The following is a 15,999-nucleotide window of genomic DNA, read 5'->3' on the forward strand; positions in this document are numbered from 1 at the left end:
ATCATGTGTGTGGCACACTGGGGTGAATGGATGAGCTGTTTATAGTTAGAAGGGACCTGACCTGGGACTTTATCTGCCACAGGTCCTGCCTGGTTGCTCCAAGGCTCAACAAGGCCATGAGGTCAGGATCTTGGGTACTTCTGACCCAGTCATGGAAAACCAGTCAGGAAGCCCTGCTGTGGGCTCACTTAATCACTTGGCCACTACAATGGCTATATATCTAGCTAGAGGCTACCAATAAACACCATCAGATGAACTTCAGCCATGCTTGTAGCATTAGGGAAGTCATTGCTGGGGCAAGATGGCTGGCACCAGATAATATTGTTGCAGAACTCTTGTACTATAAGGACAACTAGTTCTTCCCTGTGGGCCAGAGTTGCAAAAACAGAACTCATTCTTGGCTAATGTAAGCAAAAGAGACGTATATGAAAGACTATTAGGCACTTACAGAGTCTCTGGGATGGCATACTCATTCTTGGAGACTCGGTCAGTGCCAAGCCCCTCCATGATACATGATACAAGCCCCCCCCATATCTGTACCAGCCCTCCCTGGTACAAATCTCATTGCCACAGGAAATGGACACTATCCAGAATGAGTCTGGACATACTGATGACCGAGCACTGGACACCAGAAGTCCACCCTGCACCCACAGATGACTGAGTATTAGACACCAGAAGTTTACCCTGAATGCACTGATGACTAGGCCCTACACACCACAAGTTTATTTACACCCACTGATGACCGACACCTGACACCACCAGATGTCCACCCTGCTGCCCCCTGAAAAGCTGGATGTTTCACCACTACCTTCTCTCCCAAAAAGGATCTACAATGGCCCCTCATGTCTGTCTTCTGAATGGAAGTCACCTCATATGCAGGTATGTCTATTCCCAGCATCTGGGTCACATGGCTGCACTTACTACACAGTGAGTTGGACTGGCAGGATCAACCTTCTATCATGGCGAAGCGGGATTCACACAATGGATGCCAGCCCCATGTAAGGATGGGTATCCAAATCAGCGTGGGGGCCACAGCATGACTAGCCCATTGCACTCTGCAAAGTCACATCATTGTCTTCCACCATAAACTAGTCCCTTCTGGTATCTTCCAGGCCAGGGATGCCATTGTCGTTCTCCCAATCATTGGGACAGAAACATGGCACGTGGACTTGGTTCCTTGGTTTCCCTGAGCATCAGCCCATTTCCAAGTCATAACCATTCTGCCTCCTAAATATCCCATCATTTGTCTTAATTCGGAAGTCCCATTCCTTGGGTCTGGGCCCCTCTGACCTGTCACACCGGGACAGCAACACCACTCTAATGGCTCCTAGTTTTGGGCTGTCCCACACCAGCTCTTCCTCCCTACCGTGCATGGTGATATTTGATAAAGTACTGTCCCTCTTGTGTAAAATCCGTCAGTGGGTTCCCATGGCTTGAGAGAATTCAACCCCTTAGATCCTTCAGTAATAATTTATTTTTACTTTTTGTACTTTCATGCACTGAATACTGCAGTGATATTCTTCTTCTCTAACAGAAGAATAGAAATAGCTGCACGTACTGAATACACACGAGATATGCCACGTGAGACAGTCCTCACACAATGCCCCAGAGGTAAGTGCCATTTTACAGAGGGAGAAACTGAGGCAAGCAAAATCAATGGCAGCCCAGCCTCCAAACACAGGTCTCAAGCTCATGCCTTTAGCCAGACCTGTGTTCAGTGTTCACTGAACGGCTGCGAGCATAAGACAGGCTTTCTGTCACTTGTTTGACTATTCCTTTCCTTCTTCCTGCTTCAAATGGTGCCCTTCCTTGTTCCCCGACCCGAGTGTTAGTTTACTGTTTAGTCTGGGATCAACCTCCTTTGAAGAGGCTCTCCCAGTCTGCCCCCATCACTAATGTCCCACCCTGGACTCTCCTCCACCAGCACTCAAAGCCTCCCTGCCTGGCAGCATTGCCTCTCTGCCAGTGTGTGGGAGCCGAGAGCAGGAACAGGATCCTGTTTTGTCAGTGAGCATGCTGATGGAAGCTGTCCTCTAAAACACTCAGGATGTTCATGTCACATTCTGGGACACCTGAATGATCTCAGAAGCCCTTGCTGCCACATGCAAGCCCGGAGCAGCAGCAGCATGGGAACGCGCAGGCCAACTTCCCTAGAACAGGTGGGCGGGCGGACATCATCCTCCCACCCTCTAGTCCCATCAGCCATGACTTGGAAGAAAATATGGCCCCTGCTGTGCTAAGTATTATCTTGACTTTTCACACTTGAGACGGTGCCTCTTGGAGCACTTCTAATGGGTCATCTCCTGGCTGGCTAGTTTCTAAAAAAATCATGTATTTTATTGCTCCAGGGAGTCGACACTTTTTGTCCTTTAAGCCTTACTCTGAGGAGAAGACAGATGATTTCTGAGAGAGTAAGTTTGGTGCTGGAGCTGGAATTCTGTCATTTAAATGAAATTCAGAGTCACAGCTCACTGTCCTGGGCCCCTGCGCTGCACAGCAACATCATCGCTGGCTCCACAGTCTGGGAAGGCGACTGGTGTGGGTTCTGAGGGGTGCCATGAGCCACACTTCAGCAGTTCCTAATAGCTCAGGGCTAAGCTTCCAGGCCAGATGTGCTGATCTTCTTTATGCCTGTAAGATCCACCCCATAATTTCTCTACATCTCACACTGTCCTCGGATCAACTGGATTTCCCCTAAACTATGTCAGCCTGGCTATTGACAAAGCTGGCCTAAACGTGAAGGGTCAATAACCATCACGGCTTCCAGCCTCAAAGCCTTCCTGAGAAGGCGCACGCTGGCTCCGTCTGGTGAGCAGCTGCCTCGCTGGGGAACCCCTCAGTGCCCGGCACATGGAGGGCCTGTGCAATAGGCCCAGATACTGGTGTCAGTGGGTTAATCCTAGGGGTCCATGCAGTCCTCTTGTTACAATGAAGTGTATCAATATTTGAGAATTCTCTAATCCATTTCAATTGCCAGGACAGGGTAATATAAGTTAATGTATTTCCTGGAGATTAGCAAAAGCTTATGATCATGATAGGCAAATATAACTTGCCCCATCATGGACTGCTTGAAACCTGGGTCAACAAGTTTCTCATGAGAACCCCTTGTTAAATTTTCCTACAGAGTGAGACCTCAGGGGTGGCACATACCTGTGGGGACAGTGCCCCGGGCTTGGCTGGTGGCTGGCTGGGCTGTGTGCCGCAGGCAAGTGGCCATCGGGGGAGAGGCCGTCTGGTGCTGGGCCTGGGGTGTGGTGAGGGGAAGGGCTGGCCTTGTGGCAGTGGCTGGGCTGCTCAGACTTCCACCACCTGGGTGGATGGTTGTGGCCATCCCTTTGGCCAGCGGAGAACCTCCAACGACATTATTCCGGGGTGGCCCAGCCCCTCCTACAGGAGCCCTGAGGAAATAAAACAGAATCATTCGGTGAGGTCACAGAGGAAACCATACAATACAGGCCATTAATAAAGGTCCACTCTTACCTCCTGGCTTTGAGAGATGAAGGCTACACAGCCCAGGGCACAAACACTAAAACAATGCCAAGACAATACTGTAGGCAAAGGATGCCTAGAGCTCAAGCCTGGCAGCGGGGCAACCTTTATGAAACCTTAATGGGGGCAAATTTTCAATGTAAATAGGTAAGAAACAGCAAAAGAACCCTAAGAATCAATACCAATCAAATATTTTGTACCAGAGCTACTGCCCTGATTCATTCTAATAGCTGTGTCTGTCCCCACACACATCCAGAAAGAGTGGATGACTCAGCCACATCCCACAAGGCTTGGACGTATCTGGCACATGGTGGGAAGCAGTGGCAAGCACCCATTCCCCTCCAGACACGGCCGCGTTCTCATTTCCGCCGGCCTCTGGGAAAGGGCACAGACCTGCTGAGTCCTGCTGAGAGATGTCAGAGAACGTGTAGTTTCACACCAGAAATAGATGCCCTTTCACCCCAAGTTTCCAGATGAAACCAGTTTCCAGCATTTACGAAATGGAAGAGGAACACAAGAACTCTGAAAATGGGTTGTAGCCCTTTGACCTCCATGTACTTGCTCTGAACTTGTGCACTGGTGGTGAGTGTGCCCCACATGGCAGAATATGGGGACTTGGAAGTTTCTGTGGGTTCAGTTTTAGGGATCAAATGTCTGCCATTGGTCCAAGAGCTGGGTAAAGTCCCCTTCTGTGCTCTCAGAGTCTTGGTCATGAGACACCAGAAACCATGGGAGCATGAGAACAGGTACTTCCAGGTGCTTCACCAGGTTGGGGAGCTGTACCCCATACGGCTTGGTACTGCTGGACGAGAACTTTAGTCAGGGATGGGCTGCACCCCACTAAATCAGGGTTTCTGAAGAACTGCCATGGGAAGAATGGCCTCCTGGAAAAGAACTCAGCTGTCCAGGGACCACAGGCAGAGCCTTCCTTTCTCAGGCCCTAGCGCTACCCTGAAATTCCCCTCTAGCAAGGCACCTTGTCAGTGGGCCAGCCAAAACCATGACTATTTTAAAAGATTTATTTATTTGAGAGAGAGGGAATGAGTGGGAGGGGCAGAGGGAGAAGGAAAGAGGATCTCAAGCAGACTATGAGCTGAGCATGGAGCCTGACACGGGGCTCTAACTTGTGACCCTGAGATCAGGACCTGAGCCAAAACCAAGAGTCGGATGCCCAAATGATTTCACCACTGAGATGCCCCATGGATTTAAAAAAAAAAATCACGTCTGTTACCTATTGAACTCACTTTTACCCTTGGAAACAAATTGTAAAGCTTGAACAAAGCAGACTCACAAATTATGGGCCTTTCCAGCAAGGGTCCGGTGACATTCAAGAAAGCCCATCACAGGGCCAGCACTACTCCCCGGGGTGCTTTGAAAAGTATGAATCAGTCGAGTCATCAGTGCAAGTCTAGGCACTATTTAATTGTCTTCCTGTCAGTCTTGTCGAGAGAGAGCAGAAACCTAGGGGCCACGTCTTCAGCTGATGCGCTTGTGCTGTAGGTCACCCAGCGCTCTGCCCGTGAATGGTTTCCGCGAGGGAGACGGGCAAATACAATCAGCAGTTGACCCCTTATCTTAGCGGGAAATTCTCAGGCAACTCCAGAGAACTTCTCGAGCAAACTTTTAAAATTATATTTTCTGTTTTACAAAAATGATACAACAGGAAATTTGCAAAAGATAGGAAAGCACAAGGAAGAAGAACATTTTTAATTACTCCTAATGCCATCACTCAATAACACTCGTTAGCTTTTAAGAGTATGTTTTTCCTTTGCGTGCATGCATACGTGTGATTTATGCATAACAGATTTACATGTATCTCTCTCTCTCTCTCTCTCTCTCTCACACACACACACACACACACACACCAGCTGTACTCACAGGGGACACACAGGCACAGGGACATGCGTACACACACACTGGAGAGCTCACTCTCTTGAGGAACTTCCATTGCCATTTAGTGCCATTGCCCCGACTCCAGCTCATTCTCCTCCCATCTTCTCCCCTCACAGCCATGTCTGCTGAGGGAATGACAAGCAAAACCTAATTCAGAAGGGGAAAAGCTTGCCATGTAGAGCCCTCACCCAAGGGGAGCTCTGAGCTCATGTGGCCAAACCCTGTGGGCAGGGGAGCCCTTGCTGACTTCAGGACTGTGTGGTTTTTGGCTTGCTCAGGCCACAGTGTGCTCTCCAGGTGGTAACCCACTGCAGGGAAACGTGGTGGGTGTGCGTCCTCCTCTCCTGGGCAGCGACACCAGCCTCACCTGGAGACGGGTGTCACGTAGTTTCCTGGGAACACCCCAGACAGCCCAGTCCTCAGGGATGTCCCCTTGAACCAGCCATCCTGACACTTCTCTAGGACACGGTACATCTCGCCCTTCCGCAGCTCCAGCTCGTCGTTCTTCTGGGGCTTGTAAGCATAGAGCGCCAGGTACCTATGGGAAGAAGAATGGGGCCAAGGATAAATGATGGGTGGCAGGGGTGGGCATATGGCATCTGGCATCACCTAGGTCACAGCTGGGCTCATCTTTGGATGAGTCCCCCCAAAAGGAAGGGCTGATTCCTGCAGGGCTTGTGCCCATTGTGCCTGACCTACTCTTCATGATAAATCACTACAGTGGCACAGGGAAGGGGGAGGACCCAGCACTGTGATTACCCACCTAGAGAACCAGGTCCTGAGAGCTACAAGCAGGGAGGAGACAGAGCTCGGCCTCTTATTCCTAGAGCCCAGGTCACTCCATGGCCCTGTGTTGGCTGACCAGGGCAGGCAGGCCCTCAGCACCGCCCTCCCGTCCAACAGCTCAGTGAGCTTGTGTGATTTATCCAAGGTCCTGGAGGATGGGCCAGAACTAGATCACAGGTCTTTGGGTCCCACCTTCTAAATAAAGCCTGATGTCCCCAGCCAGAGAAAACTCTAGGGAAAACCAATAATGAACCATCCAAGTTTGGGGCTGGATTTTCCTCATTTTATCTAACTAGACCCTGGCTTACCTGCCTGGTTCATTGACTCAGTCTGAGCTAGAGGACACCCCAAAAGACTTTTTAAAGAAAAGGCAATCTAGTTAGGGAATTCTTGGTTGCATCCTTCCTTGCAATATTTGTGCCATGACTTATAATTTAAATTCTACTTTTCTCTTAAGCCTATTTGAAGGCAAACCAAGAACAAACTCAGTGGTGTAAATCCTGGCCTGGGGTTTAGAAGCTGTGCCTGCAAGTTAGCCCATGACCCTGGAGGATGCCTCTTTTGTCACATACCTCATGGTACCTCAATCTCCAACCCCACAGCGCACTTGCAAGGACTGGGTAAGACTTGCAAAGTGCTTTGCTACTTTGGGATCTTGGGGAAATGGTTTTAAATCGATGGAGAGAACAGTATCAGGCAACCATGTTGCTCACAAGATCCAGGGGGAAAGTTGGTGAGACTTCAGCTCAATGAGAAACCACAGATGAATTTTAAAGCAGTGTCATCTCTCGGATCTCCTACCAGGATGGATGGCTTGGTGGGCATGTTCATCCCTCCCAGGGCCATGGGGATCTCGGGTCTGGGGGGGTCTCAGGAAGGCCCCCCCAGAGCACTCTCCTGAACCTGGGAGAAATCACCTCTCAGGAGGTGAATACAGAAATGGGAATGACTTATTAGGGTTCCAGCAAGAAGAAAGGAGGCCCCATGAAGTCTCAGAGTCCGGCTAAGGAACATGCTACAAAGAGTGAGAACTTGTAAAGATGTCCTGTCCCTAGCATAAAGTCAAATAAGGTGAAACAACATAAACGCTGCCCCCCCCCCCCCAACTCCCAACCCTAAACACTGCAGGTGCCTTTGCTTCATTCAATGGAGGCCTTGCCTGGTTAATTTCCTTTGTTTATAGGTCAACCCCCAGTCCTCCCTCTTTCCTTAAGGATGAAAGGATGGCTTACACCTTGATTTCTCTCTCTGTTTGAAAAGATAAACACCAATGGCCAGGAAGGATTCGGAGCTTCAGGAAGGATAAAGGAAGCCATCACTGGAGGGGACCCCCTTGCTTGTCATGGACAGAAAGATTCAGGTTTTTGAAGCAATGCCCAGGTGACAAAGAGAACCCAGGGTGTCATCTGTTTTCACATCTGATGACTTGCAGGAGCTCTCTGATGTGACAGAGGATGACCACAAACAAGAAAGTCACGTGACAATTGTGTTTGAGCCCCAGACCCCGGCTTGCCCTTTAACCTCTCGGGGGCGGCCTCATGTGGGGAGACAAGGGCAGGATGAACACAAGAGGAAAGGAGAGGCGATGGCTGGGGCCATGGGAGGCTTGTGAACAACAGCAACGCACGCCTTTTGTGCCTGCTCTCAAGGAAATGTAATTGAAGCATAAATCCTGTTTGCTTGCCTCCTTCTGTCTCTTCATGGGGTGAGAACAATCTCTTTGATTCTGTGAATACACAGCGGCCAGGAGCCCAGTGCCAAGCTGCGGGTGACGGCACCTTGGGGTGTGTGAGCACGCAGCACAGACCTCAGCAAACAGTCACGTTTCCTTGGTCAGGCAGGGAGGAAGAACATGCTGCCTTTGTTCCATTCTCCCAGAGGGGGTGACAGGGACCGGGCTCTCATCCCTGGTTTGGTCAACAAGGCGTGGGTACCGGCATCCGCTGCAGCCATGCCTGGAGGCCCCCGGAGAGCAGTAATGCCATCACACGAGGCCCACCACTGGCCTGTGCCCTGCCAGCTGCCTCCTCGGCCCCCAGGCCCAGGAGGGGATGATGTCCCGCACACCTAGGGCACGTCCTCCTCCTCCCTCTGGGTCCCTGGGTGTCCAAGGATGGGGCCGGCAGGCCAGCACCTGTGTCCTAAAGTGGTGCTCCACAGCTTCCCGCCTGCCTGGGCTCTGCCTGAACAAAGACCCTTTTTTCCAAAGGCTGCTTTCACATGCAGCCGACTGCACGTGACTGGCTGACCTCCTCAAAGAGGGCAACATGTTGGAGAGTTTAAAGGCCCCGCTCTTCCACTCTCATCTCCCCGGTCATGGAGGATGTGAGGACTCATAAGCCGTTGAGTCCTCCCATGACAGATCATCCTGTCCTCAGCCAGGATCCTGGTGCAAGGCAGCCAGCTACCACTGGGAAGCCAGTCTAGCTCCAGAGGACAGCGACAGCCCCCGCAGAGAGAGCCCAGTCCAGCCTGGAGGATGGGGACAGCGAGTATGCGTCTCCAGCTGGGGTTACCAGCGGCTCAGGGCAGCTCTACACCAAGGTGTCCCTCGAATATGCTAAATTTGCCCTGATGCTCCCCTCTATCTGGAGCTCTCCTCTGTCCCCCTGCTGCCCTCCACACCCCACTACACTGTACCCTCCACGAGCGTAGAGATTTTTATCTGTTTTGATCACTATTCTATCCCCAGGATCCAGAATGTGTTTGGCATAGAGTCGACTCCCAATAAATTCTTGTTTTAGAAAAGAAAGATAAAACAGGGGCTCTGGTGTTGAGAGGAAGATGAAGACTGCTGAAGGGAAGTGTGTCTGTGTGTGCCACTGCTTGTGTGTGGGCTCATCCTAGAAACGGTTCCGTATAGCCCCACGGTCTGCCGGCTGACCTCGAACACAAAAACAAGTGCAAACAGATACGAGCTTTCCTCATTGGGGAGGCCAGTGTGGAGATAGGACTGTGCCAGGAGGGGATGGGTACCATGGGGAGGCAAGAAAAGGCAGAAAGGACGGGGCTGCAGTGTACTGGTGTCTCAGCAGTGAGGAGAAGAGTGAAAAGGAGAAGCAGAGTGTGAGCCACAGGGCAAGAGAGCAGAGAGACCTGAGTCTGTCCAGGAGGGAGCTGAGCTGCCCTAGAGAACCCAGACAGACAGAAGCCAGCAGAGAAGGCAGTGAGCTGGGGGAGGGAGGGAAACAACTGAGGTTTGAGGTATGTGCATGAGAGGTGAATCAAACAGGAGTTGAAAAGCTTCTATTAACATTGTTTCCAAACCGGTTTGTTCAGCTCCTGGGGGATCAAGGAGCCCTCTGAACAGAGGCCTGTGGGTGGCCTAGAGAATGGAGCTTTGATGAGGGACTGTCTCTTCGCCCCTCCACCTACCCTTGCAGCCCCTGGGACCAGGGTGACTTTGTGTGCCACTTGCACCGTCTACCCGCTCACTGGAGTTTGAAGCTATGGACGGCGGACACCTGCCCAGTCATGCGTGGCCCTCCCAGTGAGTGGACAGACCCCAGGCAAGCATGTAAGGCTCACATTGGCTCAGCAGCCCAAGGCACCTGCACCGGCCCACAGCATTCTCAGTGAGTGACGTGCATTAGCATTCAACTTCCACAGTGGGGGAAGCACACTGCAGATCTTAAAAACCAAGCAACGGTTAGCAAGTGCGATAAATACCCCAGGAGCCATCGGAACTGACAGTCATGTTCGAGATCCTGGGGGAGCAGCCATCAAATAATTGAAAGTTAACTGTCTTTTGGGAGAGAGGCGGTTCTCGTTCCCTGAACATTTGAGGATCTCCATGACATTCAACAGAACAAAGACTTTGCTTTCACTTCTCAGCACAAAAGGGGAGTTTCCATCCTTCCCCATCAAAACAACAATGAATGGCCACGGTTGCCAAACTGTGGAAAGAACCAAGATGCCCTTCAATGGACTAATGGATAAGGAAGATGTGGTCCATATACACGATGGAGTATTATGCCTCCATCAGAAAGGATGAATACCCAACTTTTGTAGCAACATGGACGGGACTGGAAGAGATTATGCTGAGTGAAATAAGTCAAGCAGAGAGTCAAGTATCATATGGTCTCACTTATTTGTGGAGCCTAACAAAGAACATGGAGGACATGGGGAGATGGAGAGGAGAAGGGAGTTGAGGGAAATTGGAAGGGGAGGTGAACCATGAGAGACTATGGGCTCTGAAAAAGAACCTGAGGGTTTTGAAGGGGCGGGGGGTGGGAGGTTGGGGGAACCAGGTGGTGGGTAATAGGGAGGGCACGTACTGCATGGAGCACTGGGTGTGGTGCAAAAACTGAATACTGTTACGCTGAAAAGAAATTTTTAAAAAAGTGAAAAAAAAACAATGAAAAAAAAAAGAGATTCTTTACCTCATGGGCCTCAAGCCACCCTGATTAAGTGTTTTAAGTCAGAAAAGTCTTCTATCAAACTTCCATTGTTATTTCAGATGAACACAAAATAGTTCCTGATGACAAAAACAGGAAAAAGACCAAACCTGGAGGTGAGTGTGGCGGGACACCACTGCCCGGTCTGTCTGACTGGGCTAAGCGTGTGGGTCTACGGAGTCCTGGAGCAGGGGTACCGGCACCAGCCCCACGGCCCGTCCGTCACACGCTCCGGCACGGGACCTGCTGACAGACGGCGTCACTGCTGTTCGTTTGCAAACAGACAGGCTTGGATCTCGTGCTACCTTGAGTCTCTTCACGTGGGAGATCTGGATTCTTAGCAGTGGAAGCCGGTGTTTCCCTCACAGTTTCTGGTCATCTACTCATTCAACGTTCAGTGGACGGCCTCTGTGGGGCTAACAGTGTCATTTCCAGGAATGCCATCACCTCCAAGGGACGACACACTCCTTTTCTTCAAAACATGTCATTAACTCTCAGCTGTACCTCAAAAACTCTAACTGCACCTTCTTTATAAGAGGTCTGTCCGGGAGCCCTAAGAACAGTCGTGCCGTGGGCCACCAGCCCGGCCGGATGAGGGCAGGAGGGCAGGTGTCAGCATCTCACAGGATCTTGCCCCATGTGAACTTGTGGCCAGGGTGACCCTCACGTCACAGCTGAGAAAACGAAGGCTCAGAAAGGTAAGGATCTGTGTTTCTGCAGCAACTGGGAAGCAGGCGGGGCTCTACGGCCTGTCAATGGGGCAGGGCACCACGAGAGGCCGTGGGGGAGGCTGGTGGGCCCCGCCGAGGTCAGCCCAGGGCCAGGTTGGGTTCTGGACCTGGAGAGCTCCTGTGGCCACCGCACCGGGAGGCACTGCTCTGGTCTGCCTCAGGACACTAATGCGCATGCTCTTTCCATCTTTATTTCCAGTTTGTTCTGCGGACGAGTGAGCTCTCCTCTGGTCTCTAAACTTCCAGTCTGGCCTCTAGGTGTGCGTTGCTGGGGGAACTGGAATGTAAGTAAGTCTGACTTCACCTTGAAAAATCTCTGCCCCTCCCACTTCTTTTTCCTTTGTGTGCCTCACAGAGAAAAGCAGAAGCAGATGGCTGTGCGGGTCCTCATTTCTTTTTTTTTTAAATTTATTTTTATTTTTTTATAAACATATAATGTATTTTTATCCCCAGGGGTACAGGTCTGTGAATCACCAGGTTTACACACTTCACAGCACTCACCATAGCACATACCCTCCCCAATGTCCATAACCCCCCTCCCCCTCTCCCAACCCTCCCTCCCCCCAGCAACCCTCAGTTTGTTTTGTGAGATTAAGAATCATTTATGGTTTGTCTCCTTCCCAATCCCATCTTGTTTCATTTATTCTTCTCCTATCCCCTTAACCCCCCCATGTTGCATCTCCACGTCCTCATATCAGGGAGATCATATGATAGTTGTCTTTCTCCGATTGACTTATTTCACTAAGCATGATACCCTCTAGTTCCATCCACGTCATCGCAAATGGCAAGATTTCATTTCTTTTGATGGCTGCATAGTATTCCATTGTGTATATATACCACATCTTCTTTATCCATTCATCTGTTGATGGACATCTAGATTCTTTCCATAGTTTGGCTATTGTGGACATTGCTGCTATAAACATTCGGGTGCACGTGCCCCTTCGGATCACTACGTTTGTATCTTTAGGGTAAATACCCAGTAGTGCGATTGCTGGGTCATAGGTTAGTTCTATTTTCAACTTTTTGAGGAACCTCCACGCTGTTTTCCAGAGTGGCTGCACCAGCTTGCATTCCCACCAACAGTGTAGGAGGGTTCCCCTCTCTTGTGTGGGTCCTCATTTCTGCATGAGGTGCCTGTACATCGTCCCTGGCCCGGGCTCATGCGGGGGAGGGGCACTGGGAAGGGTGCCAGGATCCGTTTTCTTTAGGGATGGCCCCGCCCACTGCAAGCCAGACATCTACTGCCCGCCTGGTCCCTGCTCTGCACACCAACAGCCACAGCACTGCCACTTCCTCACTCCCTCTCTGCCCGCGTCTGCAGCACGCAGCCCGAACGGCCTTGCTGACGGTCTCTGAGACGGCTGGATGCCCCCCCCCGCCCAGTGCTCAGAGCGACAGGCCGGTCCTCCTGGAGCCTGTAGGGGCCATGCAGGCCTGGCACGGAAGAGGCAGCCCCCACACAGTCCTCATCCTCATGGTTCCCAGGGCCCACGCTCACTTTTTATTGCTTCAAAAGGCCTCTTCAGCTCCACACAGACTTCCATGATGGCTCGGGTCATCTCAAAAACATGTGTGGGTCAGACAGGGACGGCTCCTGCAGGCCCAGAAGTCACTTCACACACAAAGGCTGGTACTAAAAATACCTTATTGAAGACAATCGTAGAAGAACATGGTTCAGAGCCTTCTTTCCCACCATCCTGTGGGTTATACGGGGCTTTCAGGTTATACTCCTCCTCTAGCCTGAAGGTGTGAGCCTGAGGGTGGGGGTCAGCCTCCCCCCCCCCCCCGGGGTGCTCTTGGACGGAGGGTATGCACATGGAAGCATCCGTCGGCGGCGGCCCCTCAGTCTGGCATCACACACTGTCTGCTTTTACCAGCAGCCTCCTGGACATCTCCAAGGACACCGTCACTCACCCGCATCACTTGCTCATTTCTGTAGCAAGATGTTCACTTGTGTTAATTATCTACAATTTTCTTCAGCTCTAATCAAGGAGTGAATTGAAGTATTTTAGTGCCTTCATTAATTTCACACCCTTTCTCCTCTATATGGCTTGCTCATGTTTCTTTTAGAATAAGTAAAAGATTCTTTTCAGTTACTCCTGTGAAGTGTTCTGCTCCTGCCCTTCTGGTTACTAGGGTCGCAACGGCTCAGGTTAGCAAGTTGACTGTGCCATTCGGTGGATGTCTGCAGAATGACAGCCATGTGCGGCCAGGTAGTGGAGGAGCCTGCCCGGAGCACGCACTCTGGGGAAGGCGGAGACAGCACAGGGGCATGCAGTGGGGCCGGGAAGAAAGCCACTGAAGTCCGCAGCCGAGCTGGGAGGAGTGAGCCACTGCCAGCTTGCGGACGAGGCTGACTGCAGGTGCACACGCTCCGGGGGGAGAACAGGGAACATTTGGGGAAATGTCACGAAGCCGTGGAGTGGCCAGCCCTTCACCCAGGACTTCCAGTCCGCCGGCAGCCCCACTCCCTTCTCCCCACCCTCCTGGGCTTTCTCGGGCTCCCATGAAGAGACTCCCAGACCTCACAGGCGGCATGCAAGCCATCACACACTTCAGGAGGCTCTTGGGTTTCCCCCAGGGATAAACTGTATCCCTCTGTCTGTGGGAGTTTCCTTCCCAGATGGTGAGCTGCGCTCAGGTCCCTGAGCGAGGAGGCTCTCAGAGCCCACAGCTCTGCCTGCCCTTTGCTCACAGGTAGGCAGACCCAGCCGCACTGGGACAAACAGGGAGCAGCGTCCGGCTTGTGTTGGCCCACCTGACGCCTGTGCATCTGCCCCCCCAGCAGGAGAGAGTCCCAGCACAGCCTCCAAGAGACAGGGCCAAACTGGGGCGAGACCCTGGAGCTGGCTCAGCCCCCTCCCCTCTGCCTGCCCCTTTGGTCCTCACTTCCCCGTCTGGCTCTGAGATGCCTGCAGTAAAGTGGAGGGGAGCATGTTAAGCCCCAGTCTGACTGGTGGCCTACTCTCAAGCATACTGTAACTCTGTAGCACTTCCAGATGGGCCTTCCCTGACCTGACACTTGTTTCGGTCCCTGGGAGGCAGGGTGGCTCATGCAGACGAAACGCAGCAAGCCCAAGAGCCGGGTGGACTTTGTTGAAGTTAGCAGGGAGAGCAAAGACCCTCCACAGATCTGAAGACCAGCAGCCACCTCCACGCACTGGATGGGCAAACTGAGACCCCTTTTCTGTGTTTCAGGGCTACTGGGTCCCTAGGAAGGCCGTGCCAGCAGACACCTTTCTATGCTAGGAGAAGGACGCAAGACCTTCCTGCTACCTAAGGCAGAACTGAGGGGTCGGGTCTTTTAATCACGTGGGCTCGTGACCCGGGTATAGCACCTGACCTGTGGCGGTCAGATCCACGTGCTATGGGTGGGGTTGTGGGAGGGACTGCAGCACTGACTGACCTCAGCCCACCCCGTGGGGCACTGCCCAAGGCCCCAGGGTCGTTCCCACGTGCAGATCCTCGCGCCCAGCAGCACACTTGTTGCTGCTGCTGTTTTTGCGAAGGCAGCTCTTCTCACGTTCAGTCTCAAACTTTTGAACATGACCAGTGTTCGGTTTTGGAATAACAGTCAGATAAAGAGCAACCATAGTCCCCCCAGAGACCCGTGGGACAGCTAACTTGTTGCAGCTAAGGAGGGTGGGCAGGCTGGTCCCCTACTTGCTGGGCTGAGGGCAGCCTCATCTTCTCCTTCCCGGGAATCAAATTAAAACCTGTGATTTCAAAGGTCACACTCTCGAAATGGATCCTGTGGAATGCTGTACAGGGTGTCCCCTGCCCCGGAGCTAGTTCCACAGCCACAGTGAGCTCACGTTGAACTCTCAACAGCCAATCCGGGTCACACCGGTCACGTCTCATCTGTTGCTCAGACGTACTTGCCATCTTTTCAACAACGTTATCTGACTCATCAGTTTCCCTTCCGTTACTCAGATGAAAATCTCCACCCAAACAGGGACTCCGTTTTCTGGGGGGAGGGGGATGGGGAATGGGGCAGGGGGCTGGGAACTACAGTGGCCTCCTCACCTCCCAGGGCAGAGCAGGGACAGGAGAAAGAGGTCACTCCATACTTACACCAAATTAAAAAGCCTCCACGACACAGAAGGCCTGGGCGTGGCTGAGGCCTCCAGTATATACTCACAGTACTCTTGGACTGTGTTCATAACCTTTGGGTCTCAAAGACAGAGCAGCCTTCTTGGTGGCTGACCTGATGTGTAAGAGTCGGAGGCTTTGGGCTGATACCAGAAGCCTTCTGCACCCTGGATGGGAAGGCATTGGCCATCAGAACAAGGAACAAGTTACTGAAAGAGCCTGTGTACCAGGCATTCATGTTGGGGGGACCCCAAAATGAAACACCTGGGCCTTGTCCTTGAAGAGCTTCCTGTGTCCTGCCCCTCGTTTGGGCAACCACATTAGGGCCTCACAGTCTCCTGGGGATGCTGGTCTGCTTCCTCAGGGATGGGGTCCTGCATCCAGTTTTTCAAGAAGAGCAAGGTCCTTCCCTGTTCCTCCTTGGCCCCCCCAGGTTTGAGTAGAAGCCATTGGCACTTATCAGGACACCAGGTCAGAAGACAGCACCTTCTGTCCAATGATGGTGAAAAGTTGAATTTCAACCAAAAGACACCTAAACGTAGCTTACTAATCTATAGTCCCTTCAGGAAGCTAGGTAAAAAAATAGGTAAGTCTTGACTTCCTTTTGTTTC

The 15,999-nt window shown here is 51.9% G+C and overlaps 1 protein-coding gene across 1 annotated transcript in view; it reads right to left on the reverse strand.

The window, feature by feature from the left end:
• SH3RF3 (SH3 domain containing ring finger 3) overlaps positions 1 to 15,999 on the reverse strand; it is a 398,130-nt gene that overhangs the window by 88,189 nt on the left and 293,942 nt on the right. Inside the window, exons 6-7 of the mRNA XM_045981399.1 lie at positions 5,750 to 5,920; positions 3,151 to 3,398 (exon numbers count right to left, since the gene is read on the reverse strand). Coding sequence (XP_045837355.1) covers positions 3,151 to 3,398; positions 5,750 to 5,920 — 419 coding nt within the window. The remainder of the gene's footprint in view (positions 1 to 3,150; positions 3,399 to 5,749; positions 5,921 to 15,999) is intronic.

The sequence above is a fragment of the Meles meles genome, chromosome 16 (genome assembly GCF_922984935.1).
Source record: "Meles meles chromosome 16, mMelMel3.1 paternal haplotype, whole genome shotgun sequence".
NCBI classification, from domain to species: domain Eukaryota; kingdom Metazoa; phylum Chordata; class Mammalia; order Carnivora; family Mustelidae; genus Meles; species Meles meles.